The 17,590-nt window shown below is 41.2% G+C and overlaps 1 protein-coding gene across 1 annotated transcript; it reads left to right on the top strand.

Moving 5' to 3' along the window:
- Positions 1–6,476: 6,476 nt before the first annotated feature.
- On the top strand, positions 6,477–17,092 carry LOC307082968 (alpha-2,8-sialyltransferase 8F-like; the record flags this gene model as incomplete). The annotated part of the gene is made up of 7 exons (XM_079746730.1): positions 6,477–6,560; positions 7,429–7,520; positions 7,982–8,059; positions 14,872–15,013; positions 16,178–16,290; positions 16,443–16,535; positions 16,630–17,092. 7 exons carry the CDS (start codon positions 6,477–6,479, stop codon positions 17,090–17,092), a joined length of 1,065 nt encoding a protein of 354 aa, XP_079602856.1.
- Positions 17,093–17,590: the final 498 nt, after the last annotated feature.

Below are 17,590 nucleotides of genomic sequence, written 5' to 3'. Positions count from 1 at the left end.
CAGATACAGATCTTGTTATAACGATAATAGCTATATGGTCTACTTATAATATTATAACTAAATAATTGTATGCATAATATATATTTTAATATATAATTAATTCAATATTAAACCAATGCATTTCAATTGGGAGATTATTTTTGACTTCAGAAGGGGGCAGGCTGCACAGGAATTGTCAAAACAACAATCCTATGGTGGTTGCCATCGACCGCCCCCTTCCACACCAAGCTCATTGATTTAATGAGGCAGGGTTATTTGAAACAATTAATTAAGTTATCATGTGTGAGAGGCCATACCTCATACTTAGTGTGCTTCCTATTTATGTCTAGTGTACCCCCCCTCCCCATATTGATATGGAGAATTGTTGCCATGTCCTGGTGGTGGTGGTGTCATATCTATGAAAGAGGGCATTCAAATATACTACAATGATCAATTAGGAGGCCGAAGCCCTAAAGGAAGTGATGCAATAGGTAATTTCTGAGTTAAGGATAGTAACAAGTAAGCTATAGACCTGGGGTCTCTTTTATATCAACGAGGGTCTCAAAGGACGCATACCATTATCAACTGGGGGGCTCCAGCCCTACAGGAAAGGCTCACACAGCATCATCGAATGCTCCATTGAAACGCATTGGCAATAAGCCGTTGCTAGAAATGAATCTAAATTAGTTGACAAGAGATAAATCTCTGTCCATTAGACCTTCAACCAGGGTGTATTTTGGGATTATGATCTGTGAAAATTGTGGGTCTCTGGAAAAAAAGCAAGCCCTGACCCTAACCCTAACCCTAACCCTGCCCTCGGGGTCAGAGAGGGCCAAGTTTCGGTGTGGGGGTCCCAGCTAGGCCCTACAATAAGGTAGTCAAGTTTCAGGGCGGTAGGACCTTCCTATCTCCACCACATTCTGATCCACTAGGTCTTGCAGGCAACACTTCTGAGAGGCTTTGACCAAAAAACAGTCCATTTTGCAAAACTTTTTTTCTGTTAGGGCTAGAACTCCAAATCTCAGATATGTCGGACCCTGGGAAATATGCGTATACTTTTTGGCATATCAAGCTATCTTGAAAAGGTAGGAAAAGGGGCGTGACCTCCAACAGTAAGGTAAATGTGCATAATTCAGGTTAGTTTCTGGTCCCCATTGTTGGTGGGATGGAGGTGTAAATTTGTGCCTTAAGGCGTGTAGATACAGCTGGCCTGTGGACAACTTTCTGAAGTCTGGGGTCAAAAGGTCAAAAGGAGCCGGGAACACGCCCCTTATGAGATAACAAAAAGTTAATGTAAATTTCTGTCATAACTTTTTGTCATTATTGAAGAGAGGCCTGATTCTCAGATATGCATGTTGGATGGCTAGGATGTAGGTCCGGGAAGAACTTCAGGCCAAAATCTTGCACGCGAGCCGCTGGGTGAGGTGCAACGAGATGGAGCACTTGCTGAGTAATTTCTTGTAGGGCTGGAATCCCTAAGTTGATAATGGTATGCGTCCTTTGAGATACCTGTTGATATAAAAGAGACCCCAGGTCTATAGCTTACTTGTTACTATCCTTAACTCAGAAATTACCTATTGCATCACTTCCTTTAGGGCTTCGGCCTCCTAATTGATCATTGTAGTGTATTTGAATGCCCTCTTTCATAGATATGACACCACCACCACTGGGACATGGCAACAATTCTCCATATCCATATGGGGAGGGGGGGGTGCTTGTGGACAGTAGGGGTACACTAGACATAAATAGGAAGCTTGCAATGAGCATTTCAATCACCAGAAATAGTCAATACACACTCAGGGGGAGGAATGACCTCTCACACATGATATCTTAATGAATTATTTCAAATAACCCTGCCTCGTTAAATCAATGAGCTTGATGTTTTGCTTTCACAAATAGGTTATAGGCTGTGTCACTAGAAAATATGTCTGTGCGCATCTCTCAGAGTGACGTAACTAGCTTGTTATAACGAGATCTGTATCTGAACATTGACCACCCTCTCGGAAATTCTATGAATGAAATTCATATTGACGGTATGGCACTACATCCCTATTCTCGCCCACCCAACTTGAATTGAATAGACCAGAATAGACCAAGGAGGTCTGGTGGTCTCCGTATATAATAAATAAATAAATATGTATTTGTATTTGTATGACCTTCTCCCATTCCTCCTCTTGATCATCCAGATGGTCATTGGCAAACTTCAGACGAGCCTGGACATGCGCTGGCTTGAGCAGGGGGACCTTGCGTGCACTGCAGGATTTTAATCCATGATGGCGTAGTGTGTTACTAATGGTTTTCTTTTAGACTCTGGTCCCAGCTCTCTTCAGGTCATTGACCAGGTCCTGCCGTGTAGTTCTGGGCTGATCCCTCACCTTCCTCATGATCATTGACGCCCCACGAGGTGAGATCTTGCATGGAGCCCCAGACCGAGGGAGATTGACCATCATCTTGAACTCCTTCCATTTTCTAATAATTGCGCCAACAGTTGTTGCCTTCTCACCAAGCTGCTTGCCTATTGTCCTGTAGCCCATCCCAGCCTAGTGCAGGTCTACAATTTTATCCCTGCTGTCCTTACACAGCCCTCTGGTCTTGGCCATTGTGGAGAGGTTGGAGTCTGTTTAATTGAGTGTGTGGACAGGTGTCTTTTATACAGGTAACAAGTTCCAAAGGTGCAGTTAATACAGGTAATGAGTGGAGAACAAAAGAATAACTAACAGGTCTGTGAGAGCTGGAATTCTTACAGGTTTGTAGGTGATCAAGTGCTTATGTCATGCAATAAAATGCAAATGAATTACTTAAAAATCATACAATGGGATTTTCTTAGAGGTAATGGGACAAAAAAAAAATACACTGCCTACTAGGGTTGTGCCGATGGACGACGTCATCGACCATCACGACGGAGGTCCACCATCGTGATGGCTCCCCCCCCCCCCCCCCCCCTGTCAGACACACACTCATCCTAGTCTCTTATATAGTTAACCTAAATAATTTGCAGGGATTGCTCTGTAAATTAAATTGAGAATATAACATGCATATATATGCTATTTTAAATACGGAAGCCTTTGCCAGAGACGTGACGTGTTAGTCTTCCATGATCTGATCGCATTTCTCGAGGCGGATTACACAGTGAGTGCCATGTCGCCAAACTATGACTGTGCGGCTGGAGAAAATGTACAGCAAAGCAGCAGCCTCCCTCCGTGAGATACTGTGCTTAGCGGAGACAGTTACCATCACCACCGATGCTTGGAAAGCGTTGATTACGGAGTCGTGCGTGACCGTCACTTTTTTACCGACTGGGTTGTGTAGAGTGCGATCCTGCAGACCCGCTCAATACCAGAGAGGCACACTGCGGGAAATTGAATTTTCGTTTCCAAATATTTATTTAAAAACGAAAATATCTGTTTTAGTATGTTCAATTAAATGGTTTTATATCTTAAACAAATTCCGTTGCAAAGAGGAGGCGCGCAGGATCAATATCCTAATTAAAAAGCTAGTCAGCCAACGCTGACACATTTTGCCAATTGTAAATTGACATGAGATATTGTAAATGTTCACAATCCTGCTCTGTGATATTAAATTTATCATAATTTACTTTAACTTGTACGTGGTGCACACGCATGTGGTCATGCATGGTAACGTTTTTTCCTCTCTGCTTGCTCCTCAGATGCGGCAAATTTCAAAAGTGTCGGGCGTGGTTTGTTGGCCCGCAGCTTTTCAGTGCGTCAACAGATCTCCGACACTTTCAAATGATGTTAAATCTTATTAAACAACATGAAATTCTTGGGATTTGTTCTGTAAATTAATATATGCATATTATTATTTTATTTTAAACATGTTTTTATTTTTTTCATGAGAGGTACCAGATCTGCCCAAATAAGTACCGGAATACAGGGAGGCTGAAATTAACCACTGGCTGTAGTTGTTAATAATAGAGGCATCTAGGCTCCGCTTTTTAAAAAGGGGTTTAATAACTGCAGTTTTCAAGGCTTTTGGGAAATTGCCTGATTGGAGAGAGTTGTTAACTATTTCGCAATATGTCTATAAAGCCATGATGCATTGGAGTAGGTCTGTCACGAACGTGCTAAGCAAGAGGCTGATGGCCTGTAAACTGCCTAATCTCACTGCTCATGCATGCCGTTTTTGCTCAAACACCAAAATTGGTCCAAAAAAAACATAATTTGACATTTTACAGTAGCCTCTTGTATTTATTGCCTTTTTAGTGTGTGTGAGCGTGTGTGTGTGTGTCTGTGATCATCAAGGAGAACACCATCTTCAAAGACGACACCATCTTCCATGCTTATGTTCTCATTGTGACTTCTCTTTCTGCTCTATTCTACTCGCCTCTGCTCTTCAACATACTGTACCCTTCCTCTCTTTCCTCTCTGTTCTTATGTGAGGTACAACTCTCCTGTGCTCTTCAACATACTGTACCCTTCCTCTCTTTCCTCTCTGTTCTTATGTGAGGTACAACTCTCCTGTGCTCTTCAACATACTGTACCCTTCCTCTCTTTCCTCTCTGTTCTTATGTGAGGTACAACTCTCCTGTGCTCTTCAACATACTGCATCCTCCCACTCTTTCTGCCGGTGAACCGTGGGTCCTGCCTCTGGTTCTTCCAGCTCCTCAGCTTAGCGTTGACCTCTCCTCCTCTTTGTTTATTCTCAGCATGGCAAACGACGCCCCTTGAACGTATGTAGGTCGTCGGGGCTTTATCACCAAGACATGTGAGTGGCACATGCATGAAATGTATGGATGCAAAAGATAGAGATTGTTCAGATCTGGACATTGTTCAGTTGGACGATGATCCACAACACACCCCTGCTAGGTGTCTTTTATTGGGCTCATCCCGGCAAAGGGTGGTGCTGTTTGAAGACCAGTTTATTGCAAGGAAGAGATTGAGAACAAAGACACATGGTGCTCCATGTTACCATGCAGGAGATCTCTACCCGAGTGTGTGTGGTGAAAGCTGGTTTAACATGTGCACATTTATTGTTCAAACTGCAACAGTGGTGCAGCCTCACCCAGCCCATTGTCCAATCAGTCTGCCTCGGGCCGGGTGAGGCTGTTTCAACCAGCCATCATCCACACACCATACTTTTACAAAACAGTACAAAACAATCTTGAATAATATATATATAAACATTAAGCAAACTGCAGATTGCTTACATTTCCTATTTGTTTGCATTTACATAAACTCTTGTCTCTGTTTGCTAGTTCATATTTGGCCATTTCCTCTGTACATGCAATGATTTGCCAAAATATATAAGTAATTTGTACTTGTACTATACGTACTACAGCTACCCTTACAAAGACGGTACTGTTGCACACAGTATATTTGACAGTATAAAAATGTGTTAATAAGATAAACCAAAATAATTTAATAATGCATAATGGAAGATACTACGAAAACACAAATCCTTGTGGCCATTTAATATCATTCTTCTTCTCCCCTACCAAGGCTTTGAGGGGGTCTCAAGTGTCAATCCGGGGGGCTCGGCCCTTCCGTATTTCGATGTCTGATGATCTTCATTTGTTTTTGTGCCTGGTTGGAGGGATCCACCTCCTGTGTTCCTTTGCGTTAAGTTCTTTTTCTTCAGATTTGTTTTCTGCCATTTGGCTTTGGGAGTTGAATCTTTTCTTGGCTCGGTGCTGGCAGGTCGAGGAGCAGTGAGGTGTTCTGGGCACTGGATGTTGGCTGCTGATGTTCCTCTTCATCTTTTTGGATTGGCTATTGCTTCCAAGACGGCCATCTTTTAAGGGTTGTTTTTTTTCTGTCATTTATATTACTGTCAAGTATTTGGAATTTCTGTTGTCATAATTCTCTGTCTAAATAGTTGGGATTGTCTGATTTGTCTGCTGTCACGCGACAGGGAAGGGGGTTCAGAGGGCTAAAGTTTAAGAGTCACGGTTTGCTGCTGCTATAAGAAGCTTCCAAACGATATATGATTCAATATGGCTCTCAGGTATATAATTCAATATGGCTCTCGGAGAGAGATCTCCTGTATGGCAACATGGAGCACCATTGTCATGTATCATTGTCTGCAACCTTACAATAAACCGGTCTTCTGACATCACCACCCTGTGTCCATTGGCTGAAGAAGCCCAAGAAAAGGTTGGGTGTGGGATGTGGATCATCAACTACCTTACCAATCTCCCAAACAGTCTCTATCTTTGTATCAGACACTGTCAAGCATGTGCCACTCACATATCTTAAACACGATCTGAAAACAACCGTGCTGAGAATCAAAGAGGAGGGAGACAGGTGGCAGCTAGGGTGAGGAAGAATCAGAGCCTTATCTTGTGAATTACAGAAGGCATTCAAACCAAAACAACAATCGTTACTGCTGAACCTACCTGTGCCAGCCTTAAGGACGGACGCTCAAATAGGACCAACTGTTCACGGACAGAAAGAGAGAGACGGGACATCCTGTTGAAGAGCACTGGAGAGTTGGAACTCACAGAAGAATAGAGAAGAAAGAGAACGTAAGCATTGGAGATGCTGTCCTCCATGAAGATGTTGTTCTCCTTGACGATCACCCTCCTCATCTGCGAAACTGTGTTTACCACCCTCAGCTCGTATGTCTTCAATAACAGGTCACACACACACACACACACACAGACACACGGACACACAGACACATCCACACATACACATTTTCCCCAAAGAACACTAACACTTGAGTAAAGTTTAACGGTTCTATTAAATTGATTGCAAGACATCCACAAGAAGTCACAAGATCTTTTCAAGAATCTGTATTATGGGAAAAAATGTGCATTTTAACAAAAACAACATGAATGGGCAGTGGGTGGGGAGGCAGTTTACAGGTCCTCTACTCTCTTTCTTGGCATTATATCATCCATCTGACGGCCACAGTGTGTAAACAATAGGTGGACTTAATCAGAGATTCGTCTTTGGACAAAACTTTTTTCTTTTTAGTGTGTTTCGATAGGCCTACATCCTTGACAGACCTACTACTATGGACCCTGGCTTAATCTTTTCTATTTTGTTTAAGACTGTGAAATACGAGACATTTATTCCAGTCAGCAACTCTGACCTGTGCAACACTTATTTTACGCTATCTACAGTTTACAGGCAATGGATCAAAATGTAATGTATATTTTATCATGTACATATATTAACTACAGATAGATTTATGAATGTACGAAGAATTTTACAGTTCAATGTGGTTACCTTGGGTTTGTCATGCAACAAGGTGAAACATGCCCCTCCTAGTTAAAGGGCTGAACCTTAACCGCAGCAAATTAACACGGGTACACATTTCAAAGGACTTGACTGACTGGTTGCACTTTCTTCGAACAGATATGCAACTGTTTGGCCAATTGTGGTTGGGTTGTGCTTATTCAAAAGTCATCCTAATTAGATGTGTGTGTGTGTTTATGTGTGTGTTTGCCATCCAACCATGTTACTATATAAAGCTCTGAAAAAGCTTTTCCCGAACATAACTGTTTCACACTTACCTGCTCCTTTACCTCCCGCTCCGAAAATCCCGCAGCCCCCTAAAGGATGTAAAGGATGCAGGTGAGAGCCCACATTTTATAACAACCTCACCCGCTTTGCTCCCTCCCTTCGTATGTGTATCCACCATTTGGAAGATGCATTTCATACACCTGTGATTGAAAGGCAAGATGTTTACCCGAACCAATCATGGAAGAGATTCTGTCATTTAAAAAGAGTCAACCAAAAACTCATATTCTCACATCGCATGTGAGAATACATTGAATTCACATTCATTTACATGAATTCACATTCATTTACATGTATGGGAATTCAATGTAGGTCACATTGGATTATATACAATTATTAATTTGTCAAATGTGACAAATATGAATCTATCTAATATTGGTGTCAGTGACACTTGTGATACAGAACGGAAAACAGTTATTCTATTTAATGTGTTCATGCCTACGTCTACTTTAAGTCTTTATTAAATGTTTTTTTTATTGCAGTATATTCAGATATTTGCTGTGTTTTGTTAATAGGGAATCACCGATTGAGAAAGTGATGGCACGTTATTCTCAGATATGGAAAATTCAGCAAGAAAACTCTACAAAGTTCAGGTACTAAAAACGATTGTGATACAAACACCTGCAACACAATTGCGTGCGAGGTCTTTGGAGTCCGATAGAGATATCTGGTTTCTAATATGATTCAGGGCATTAAGGCTTATTACATTTAGTAGATAGTATACTACAATCTAGCCCTACAGAAAGGGACGTAATAAGGAGAACTAGGGGTCAAGGACAATTGGGGTCTTTTTTATATGAAATAGGGCCTTGATATGCATTATTCCATTTGCAGCCTCTAGTCCAACAGACAGGAAGTGATTCACAAAGTATCATCAAATGCGCTATTAAAACTCTTTGGAAATAAAAAGCATTGCACGCAATGAATCTACTGTCATTGGAAAGAGAAAGGAACTTGGCCTATGACCTATGAACCAGGGGGCGCAGTGGGATCGCTCTGTGAAAGTCTTGAGTCTGCAAAAAAAAAGGGGCCAAGTGCATTGGCATCTCTGCCCGTCTTGAAAGGTCACAATAAGGGGCGTGACCTCCAACCTAACAGTAAATAAGCATAAAACGTCATTATTTTTAAGTTCCCCATTTCCAGTGGGATGAAAATAGAAACTTGTGCATTAAGGTGTGTAGAGATAAAAGACCTGTCTGTACAGTTTTTCGTGTATGTGGTCAAAAAGTCGAAAGGGGCCTGTGCCACGCCCCTTTTTACAGTGTGTATGAGATCTGAGAAAGTTCCTGTGCATTGCGCTGATAACTTTTTTTATGAGATAAAGGTCTGATTCTCTGATACACGTGTGAGGTGAAGGTCTATCTTACTCCCGAGTAATTCTATGTCCGCGTTGATGCTGTGTTTTGATCACTCCCTATTGGTACAACTCTCAAGTTGATAATTGTTTTAGTCTTTTGAAAATCTTTTTTGTCTTCCTTTCACTTTATTGGTACATTATCGCTTCAAAAAACATGATTATGATGATCATCGTTGAAAACAGAATCTATACATAAGATATAGTGACTCAGAACCTGGTGGTATGGGAACCAGCACTGTTAGCAGCACATACTCCTGGTCTGCTGCAGACCACTGTGATTGGCAATGCGTATAATCTATCTCAGACCGATCATGCTTCTTTTTAAACCCGTTATGTAATGACAGGTAGTGGCCTGAGGAGGTCAGTGTCGTAGCCTAGGGCATTGTTCTGTGCCAAGTAGTCGAAGGAGGGATACACATAAATGCATTGCATTATATTGGCAGTGGCAGTTCTGGATTAAACCAAACACTGAGAACTCACCTGTAGTTGTGTCCAAATATATATGTCATGGTCTGTCTGTTTCCTTGTCTTGTTTTGGTGTGTTTCCCTGTGTTTCCTGTTTTACTTTGGTATCTCTGTCTTGTTTCTCCCCATGTCCGGTCAAGTTTTCCTCCTGTGTGATTACTGCTCCCTCCCCTAATGTGTTTCAGCTGTTCCTCGTTGCGGGCCCTGTGTTTGGTATTTAAGCCCTTGACTTTCCTTTGTTCCTCGTCGGATCATTGTGGTTTGTGGTGAGTTGTGTCCTGTCTGTTACCGGTGTTACCTGTGTCACCTGTGTTCTCTGTGTTCTCGGTGTTCCTTGCCTTTTTGCGTTAATAAATTACCTTTTACCTGAACTGTCTGCTATTGGGTCCTACCTGCCTGCCTGCCTGCCTGCCACCCGTGACAATATATGCCTGTTAGTAGTTAGCTACAGACATTACACGTTATTTTGGAGGGACCTTTTCCATCACTCACCAGGTGTCAGTGTGATTAGCCATTACAAGCCGTTTTGAAAATCTGCCACTTCTGACATCACAAGTGGGCCACCTAGATTTATGAGGGATAGATGAGCAACCTTTGTTACAATCCACTGGGTAGGCTGGTAGACTGATCTATCCAGCACACATCTAGGTGGATGCACCCACTCGTGATGTCAGAAGAGGCAGATTTTAAAAACGCCTTGTAATGGCTAATCACACTCACACCTGGTGGTATAAATGTCACCTTTAAAAACAGTAACTGAGTTCTGTTGCCAATAGTGAGGGAACCACCAGAGCTCCCCTCTGCGAATGTAAAATACTTGAAGAGAACATGAGGATATCTGTAGTGGGTTCCATTGCTTTCTATTGTAAGGGTCTGAAAGCTAAATAAAAAATGTACTTTGCCATTAATTGATTAAATTAAAGGTCCCATTACCTCCCATTACCTTAGGCTGTATTTGGAGACCAATGTCTCCACAGCTCCCTCTGCCATGGTGGCCTGGGAGGCCATGAAGGCCTTTCTAAGGGGATTTATTATTCAATATTCTTCTCACAAGAAGAAGGTCAATACTGCTAAACTCACAGATCTAGAAAAGAGAATTAAGAACACTGAAGCTAAATTAAAAAGGAATATATCTGAATCTATTTTAAAAGAACTGACTCACCTTAAATATGAATATAATATTATAATATCCAAGAAAACTGAATATCTTTTGTTTAGGGCCAGGCAGACTATTTTTGAATCGGGGGATAAAGCAGGGAAGTTTTTGGCCAGGTACATTAAACAAAAAGAGTCCAAGTCTTCTGTAGCAGCGGTGACGACTGGGGATGGAAGCATGGCAACTAAATCTAGGGAAATAAATGATGCGTTCAAGAAATTCTATATAAATCTTTATACATCTGAAAGTACTGCCACGGACAAAGAGATAATGTCATTTCTGGATAAATTAAACCTTCCTAAGTTGAGTAGCTCCCAACAGGAAGACTTGGATTCACCTATTAGTTCCCAGGAGATACTTAATGCAATTAAGGCCCTACCAGCAGGTAAATCCCCAGGACAAGACGGGTTTACGGCAGAATTCTTTAAATGTTATGCAGAAGATCTATTACCATTATTTGAAAATATGCTTACAGAAGCATTTGAATTTGGTAAATTACCTCCCTCCTTAAACCAGGCAATTATCACACTTATACTTAAAAAAGAAAAGGACCCAACTGACTGTAAAAGCTATCGTCCAATAAGTTTAATATCTGTTGATTGTAGACTTTTATCTAAAATACTTGCGAATAGATTGGATAGAACACTTAGGTCACTTATCCATCCGGACCAAGTGGGCTTTATTAGACAAAGAAATTCTTCTGATAATGTGAGACGTCTTATAAATATTATGTGGTCTGTACGGGACTCCAACGATCCAACAGCAGCTATCTCACTTGACGCTGAGAAAGCGTTTGATAGGCTGGAGTGGAGGTATATGTTTCATACGCTTAGAGCTTTTGGATTTGGTCAAACATTTCTCAGATGGATAGATATTCTCTATAAAGACCCACAGGCCGCAGTGAGAACAAATGGTCTGATTTCCTCTTATTTCACACTTGGTAGAGGCACCCGGCAGGGCTCTGCATTGTCGCCAGGGCTTTTTTGTCTAGCTCTTGAGCCTCTTGCGGCAGCTATTCGGAAGAATCAGAATATTCAGGGAGTTAAAATAAATGAGTCTACACATAAGCTTCTGCTTTACGCGGACGACATTCTGTGGCTTACCTCGGACCCAGCCAGATCTGTCCCAGCATTATTGGACGTTATTAAGTCATTCTCCAAAATATCAGGGTATAAAGTCAACTGGTCTAAGTCAGAGGCCCTCCCACTGACCTCATACTGCCCAAAAACTTTATTTCAGGCAGGGCTATTTCAGTGGCCTACTGAAGGCATAAAATATCTTGGCATTTTCTTCCCTCACCATATTGATAAAATAATCGAAAAGAATCTGGACCCACTTTTTAATAAAATGTCATTAGATACAGATAGATGGTCACCACTATTCTTATCATTATGGGGGAAGGTTAACGTCCTTAAGATGAACTGTATCCCAAGGTTGAATTATTTGCTTCAATGTCTTCCTATTGCAATACCCCAGAAATACTTTAAAAGGTTTGACCAAATTTGCAAAAAGTTTTTATGGAATGGCAAACGTGCAAGGATAAAGTTAGAAAGGCTTCAAGTTCCAATCAATAAGGGTGGCATGGGCCTCCCCAAGCTAGCCCTGTATCATTATGCCTTCTGTCTGAGACATATAGCTCAGTGGACACTGCCACCTGAGAGAGCCCCTCCCTGGTTTGAGATTGAACAGAGACTGCTTTCCCCACTTGCCCCAATAAATGCTCTGTCTAGCACTATACCTTCCGAATTAAAATCTCACCCTATCATATCCAACCTCGTTAATGTGTGGAAGAAGTTTTCTAAAGCTTTTAATATCAATGTCTATCTTAATTCTGAATCTTGTATTTGGAATAACCCAAAGTTACGTATTAATAAACATTCTTTTTTATGGAAAGATTGGGTGGAAAAAGGAATTATTACACTAGCAAACCTATATGAGAGGGATAATATAAAGTCATTTGAAATGTTGACTGGTGAATACAATCTGCCCAGAAATAATTTCTGGAAGTACTTACAAATGCGTCACTTGTTACTTACTGTCATAGGGAGAGGAATAGAACCTCAACAGTCGGATCTTCTCTCTCGGACTACGAAAATAATGGGTTTGGGACATGAGGCTTCCATATTCTATACAATGTTATTCCAACAGACAGTTACCATATTTTATGCATCAATGTTAACTTGGTCGGCAGATTTGAACATTGATGTCACACATAAAGACTGGGATCGTATTTGTGAAAACATTAAGAGGGTGTCAAGAGACATTAAAATTAGATTAATCCAGTTTAAGGTTCTTAATCGCTTTTATTGGACTCCAAGCCGACTGTTCAGGCTGAAGCTGCGGGATAATGCAGACTGTTGGAAGTGCTGCAGCTCAGAAGGGACTCTCCTTCATCTGCTCTGGGAATGTCCCATGATACAGAACTACTGGCTAAAGATTCATGATCACATTGAAAATATTACCCGGTCTAGCTTGGAGTTCTGCCCGCGGCTTTATGTCTTAAATGATCCACAAATAACATCCAATTGTGGAGCAGCAGACTTTATCCAGACCAGTATAATGGTTGGAAAACAAATTATAATGAGAAATTGGAAGAACCCAGGTGAGCCCTCTTTCCAGGAGTGGAGCACGGAGTTAGCAAAAGTGGCATCCTACGAAAAGATTTCTTTCAACATTAATGACAGGACTGAACGGTATGTGGCGAAATGGGGAAAGTACGTGCAATATATTGCTATAAGATGAGAGCGTGGTGCCTATTGTAAAAATGTAAAATTGATCCATGTGTGTTTTTCTATTTTTATTTTCTTTAATTTTTTTTTTATTTTTTTTTTTTATTATTATTTTACTTTTTCTTTTTCATTTAACTATTTCTACCCGATTTTTATTACCTTTTCTGGCTTAATCTTTATGTTCTTTTTCAAAAATGTAACATCACTAAGGAACAATTGGTAAGATGTCAATTGTCATGTTGACTACAATGTTGATTGCAGTGTAATAGTGGTGTATAAAAACTCAATAAAATACCAATTACAAAAAAAAAAAATTAAAGGTCCCATGGCATGCTACTTTATGGATGCTTTAATATAGATATTAGTGGGCCCCGAACACAGTATTTGAAGACGTTCCCGAAATTCAACCGTGGTGCAGAATTACAGCCACTACGAGCCAGTCGCACATTGAGCTTTCCCCAAATGCGCCGTTTCCTGGAGCTCCGTATCTAAATAATATATTATACATATATATGTATCATATAATATATATTATCACGGCCAAAAGCTGTGTGCGCCTCCAGATGATATTATGAATCTCAAACGACTGCGTCGGGTTCTCTGACGTCTCTGGTTCTTCCACGTCCACATCAATCTGAAGTACACCACAACATGGAGGAGAAAGGGATTGTTGCCCGCGATTGTCTCCCGCCGGAGGCTCGCTGCCGAGGGACCACCACCTCGGCAGCGGGCAGCGCCGACGCGGTGGTCCCTTGGCAGCGGGAAGCGGGGCTCAAGCGGGAGACAATCGCGGGCAACCATCCCTTTCTCCTCCATGTCGTGGTTCATGTACTTCAGGGAGTCAAAGCCAAAGTTCCTTTCCCCCAATTCCTTCTTAACCACGGCTGAGATAACCCCCACTACGAGTCTCGCTGTGGAAATACCAGAGACGAGAGTCCGACGCGTTATGCGCCATAACACCAACAGCAGAACAGTTATCCAAATAACAACGAAATGTACAACAGTCCTGGAGCTCTATATCTAAATAATATCATAAAATAGATATCACATAATACATATTATTACGGCCAAAAGCTGTGTATGCCTACAGACGATATTATGAATCACAAACAACTGCGTCGGGTTCCCCGACGTCTCTGGTTCTTCCACCTCCACCTCAATGAAGTAGATTGATCCGCCCGCTGCCCGCTACCGGCTGCCCATCGGTGATGCTTTGCATCGGTGATGCCTCGCGGCAGCGGGCGGCGGGCAGCGGGGCTCAACGATGGCTGAGATAGCCCCAACTACAGTCTCGTTGTGGAAATACAAACGACGTCAAAGAACCAACATGTTATGCGCCATAACACCAACAGCAGAACGGTTATCCAAATAACAAAGAAGTGTACAACACTTGTGTTACAGTCCTGGAGCTCTATATCTAAATAATATCATATACATATCTTATACATATTATCACAGCCAAAAGCTGTGTGTGCCTCCAGACGAAATTATGAATCACAAGCGACTGCGTCGGGTTCTCCGACGTCTCTGGTTCTTCCACCTCCACCTCAATCTGATGTAGACTGAATAGGGCACTGCCCGATGCAGCAGTTGACACCCTTATTTGTGTGTACATTTGAATGGATGTACCATGCTCTATTGTATACGGTGCAACTCAATTATTTTTTTAATGTTTGTTTTCTTTTGGTTGCTCCTCAGAGATCTGCTGAGAAGCACATGTCAGGGTTTTACCAAGGCCATCATGACACAGGAAAATACCCCGGTGGGATCCCAGATTTTGTACGATGGTGCAAAAGGAAACACAAGTGTGACGTCAGACATTTTCAACACCTTAGCAAAGGTCATTTCTTTGGGCATTTGTTGTTTATTTATACTGACTATCAAAGTCTCCATACACCTGTACCAATAATGCAAGTGATTCCTGATGTAAGAAAACTTTAATAGCAACTTAACCATTTGGACAGGAAATTTCATGAAATGCTCTGTCACTGTGTCAACTATACCCCCTATGGAATTGACCGTTCTTCCTATTTTTATATGAACCCTAAAATGTGCTCTCTGAAATGAAAAAAAAGAACTTTTTTTATATTAAATATTATTTTAAAGTGTGCACTATATAATCAAAGCAGTCCGATTTGAACTGAAGACCTCTAGATCCGCAGACAGATACTCTGACAGTGAGCAATGCCTCAGAGCTATGCCTCCTTTACACAAACTGCTATGCTATGCTATGTTCCCGCTTAATCGTCAAAACAACACAGAGTGCTCTTAACACAAAGAAAACAGAGCCTAGACTTTTCAGTTAGATAAAAATACAATGAATGCCTAGATGTTCTTTCAGGGAATAGTTTTAGGGGAGGCCTGGAGTTGGAGTAGGGACCTTTTGATTTGCAGTGAAATGCTCTGCTGCCTAGCTATATCCCCTTTACACTCCAGCCTAAAGTGCTCTAAACACAAATAATACAGAGCCGTCGGTTAGACTATCAGGTAAGATTGGTATAAAATTCAACCATCTAACATTAACCAACCATAAAGGACAGCACATTATTTTTAGGGGGCACAGAGTTGAACTTCGGCTGCAAATGTGCTTATTTCCCCTTTGCTCTTTTATTCACCTCCTTTTAAATCAGCTCATTAGCTTTTCAGGAACAGAGCCCTTGTATATCATTTATAGAATGCCACTTCTGCCACATCTTTTCTGCCCTTTTTTCTCTCAATCTTTTCTCAAAATTTCACAGCAACGCTCCTTATTACTTGGAGGTCTCTCTAAATTTCTCAGTTCCAAAGACACATTTCTCTGTTATGTTTCTTTTCAACATTGTCCTAACAATTATGTTTGTTAAAATGCTTACAGTATATTTGATTTAATAACCTAATCAAAAGGACTTTAAAAGACACCAATACTTTTTAACAATGTGATATAATGCCAAAATGAAGACTATAAATCAAATTCAGCACATATTTCTAAACACTGTTGTTTTGTCTCTTGTCTGTTTGTGATTAGAATAATCCATTCTCAAGCAAAACCTGGGATACCTGCTCTGTGGTTGGCAATGGAGGGATTTTGTCTAACAGCACCTGTAGAGAGATGATAGATTCAGCCCAGTTCGTCATCAGGTAGGAACTCCCAGACTACTTCCTACAACATTGTGACGTCGTAATTATACTGAATCCCTCAGAATGCACAATCTTCATGATGCATTTTGAGCTTCAATCAAATACAAATTTGAATTGCGACAGATAAGAGTGTGTACTTTCTCCCGATGCAGGTGTAATCTACCTCCTGTGGAGAACAGCCACCTCAAGAATGTAGGCAACAAGACAAACCTTGTGACGGCCAATCCAAGCATCCTGAATCGGAAGTAATGGCAACTGCATGGTGTACTACCAATATGACTTTGACACAGTGAGGGCTTATGTATTTCCTTCTCTTACAACCCACCCTCTGCTTCTCAGATTAAGTGGTCTACTGGATCGCCGACGGCCCTTCGTCGAGAGCATGCGTCACTACAAGGACGCTCTGATGCTCCTGCCGGCGTTCACACTCTCCAAAAACATCCAGCCTTCCCTGAGGGTCGTCTACACCATCGAGGAGTTAGTGAGCCCAATCAGGCCGGTGTTCCTAAACCCAGAGTACATTCGGAATCTGCACAGCTTCTGGGGCTCCAAGGGCCTGAAAAGGCGTCTGAGCTCTGGCTTCATGGTGGCCAGCCTGGCGCTGGAACTTTGCACCAATGTACACCTATATGGGTTCTGGCCCTTTGACCAACACCCGCTATTACACCAGCCCCTCAACAACCACTACTATGACAACGTACAGAGTAAGAAGAAGGTTCATGCAATGCCTGCCGAGTTTGACCATTTGTTAAGGTTACACGATGAGGGCGTACTCAAAATACACCTTGGGAAGTGTGTGTAGAGTCAATGTCTTGCCTCTATTAATCTCAAAGATTGCAATATGTGTTTTGACTAAATTGGGCCATAATGTTTCATTTATTAATTTATTCTGTATCGATGCCAAGCCACCAAAATTTACAGTTAAATAATAGGGTAAACTGAGAAGGCACTACACTGAACACGCACTGTTTTTACTGATGAAATCATACAAAAAAGCTTTTGTCTTTTGACATTATGCACAATAATGTTTTTAAACTACAAATGTATTTATAATTTTACTTGGATTGAGATTGTTCAGATTTATATTTGGAAAATTTGAAGTATTTTTAGTGCCTTATGTACACAATGTTTTCTTTTTACTGAATTAACTGAATTGACGATGTGTACATCAACAAAGCCATTTTGCAAAATCAATATGAGTAGAAAAATATTAGATGTAATACATACATATTTTCAAAACACAAATATTTAATGTTTGTTAAAAATACAGCTTGATTTCCTGTATGAAACGACACATTTT

The sequence above is a fragment of the Pollachius pollachius genome, assembly GCF_949987615.1.
Source record: "Pollachius pollachius genome assembly, chromosome: 11".
Lineage (NCBI taxonomy): Eukaryota > Metazoa > Chordata > Actinopteri > Gadiformes > Gadidae > Pollachius > Pollachius pollachius.
The sequence above is the reverse complement of the archived record's forward strand: the minus strand, read 5'-3'. Positions and strand labels throughout refer to the sequence as shown.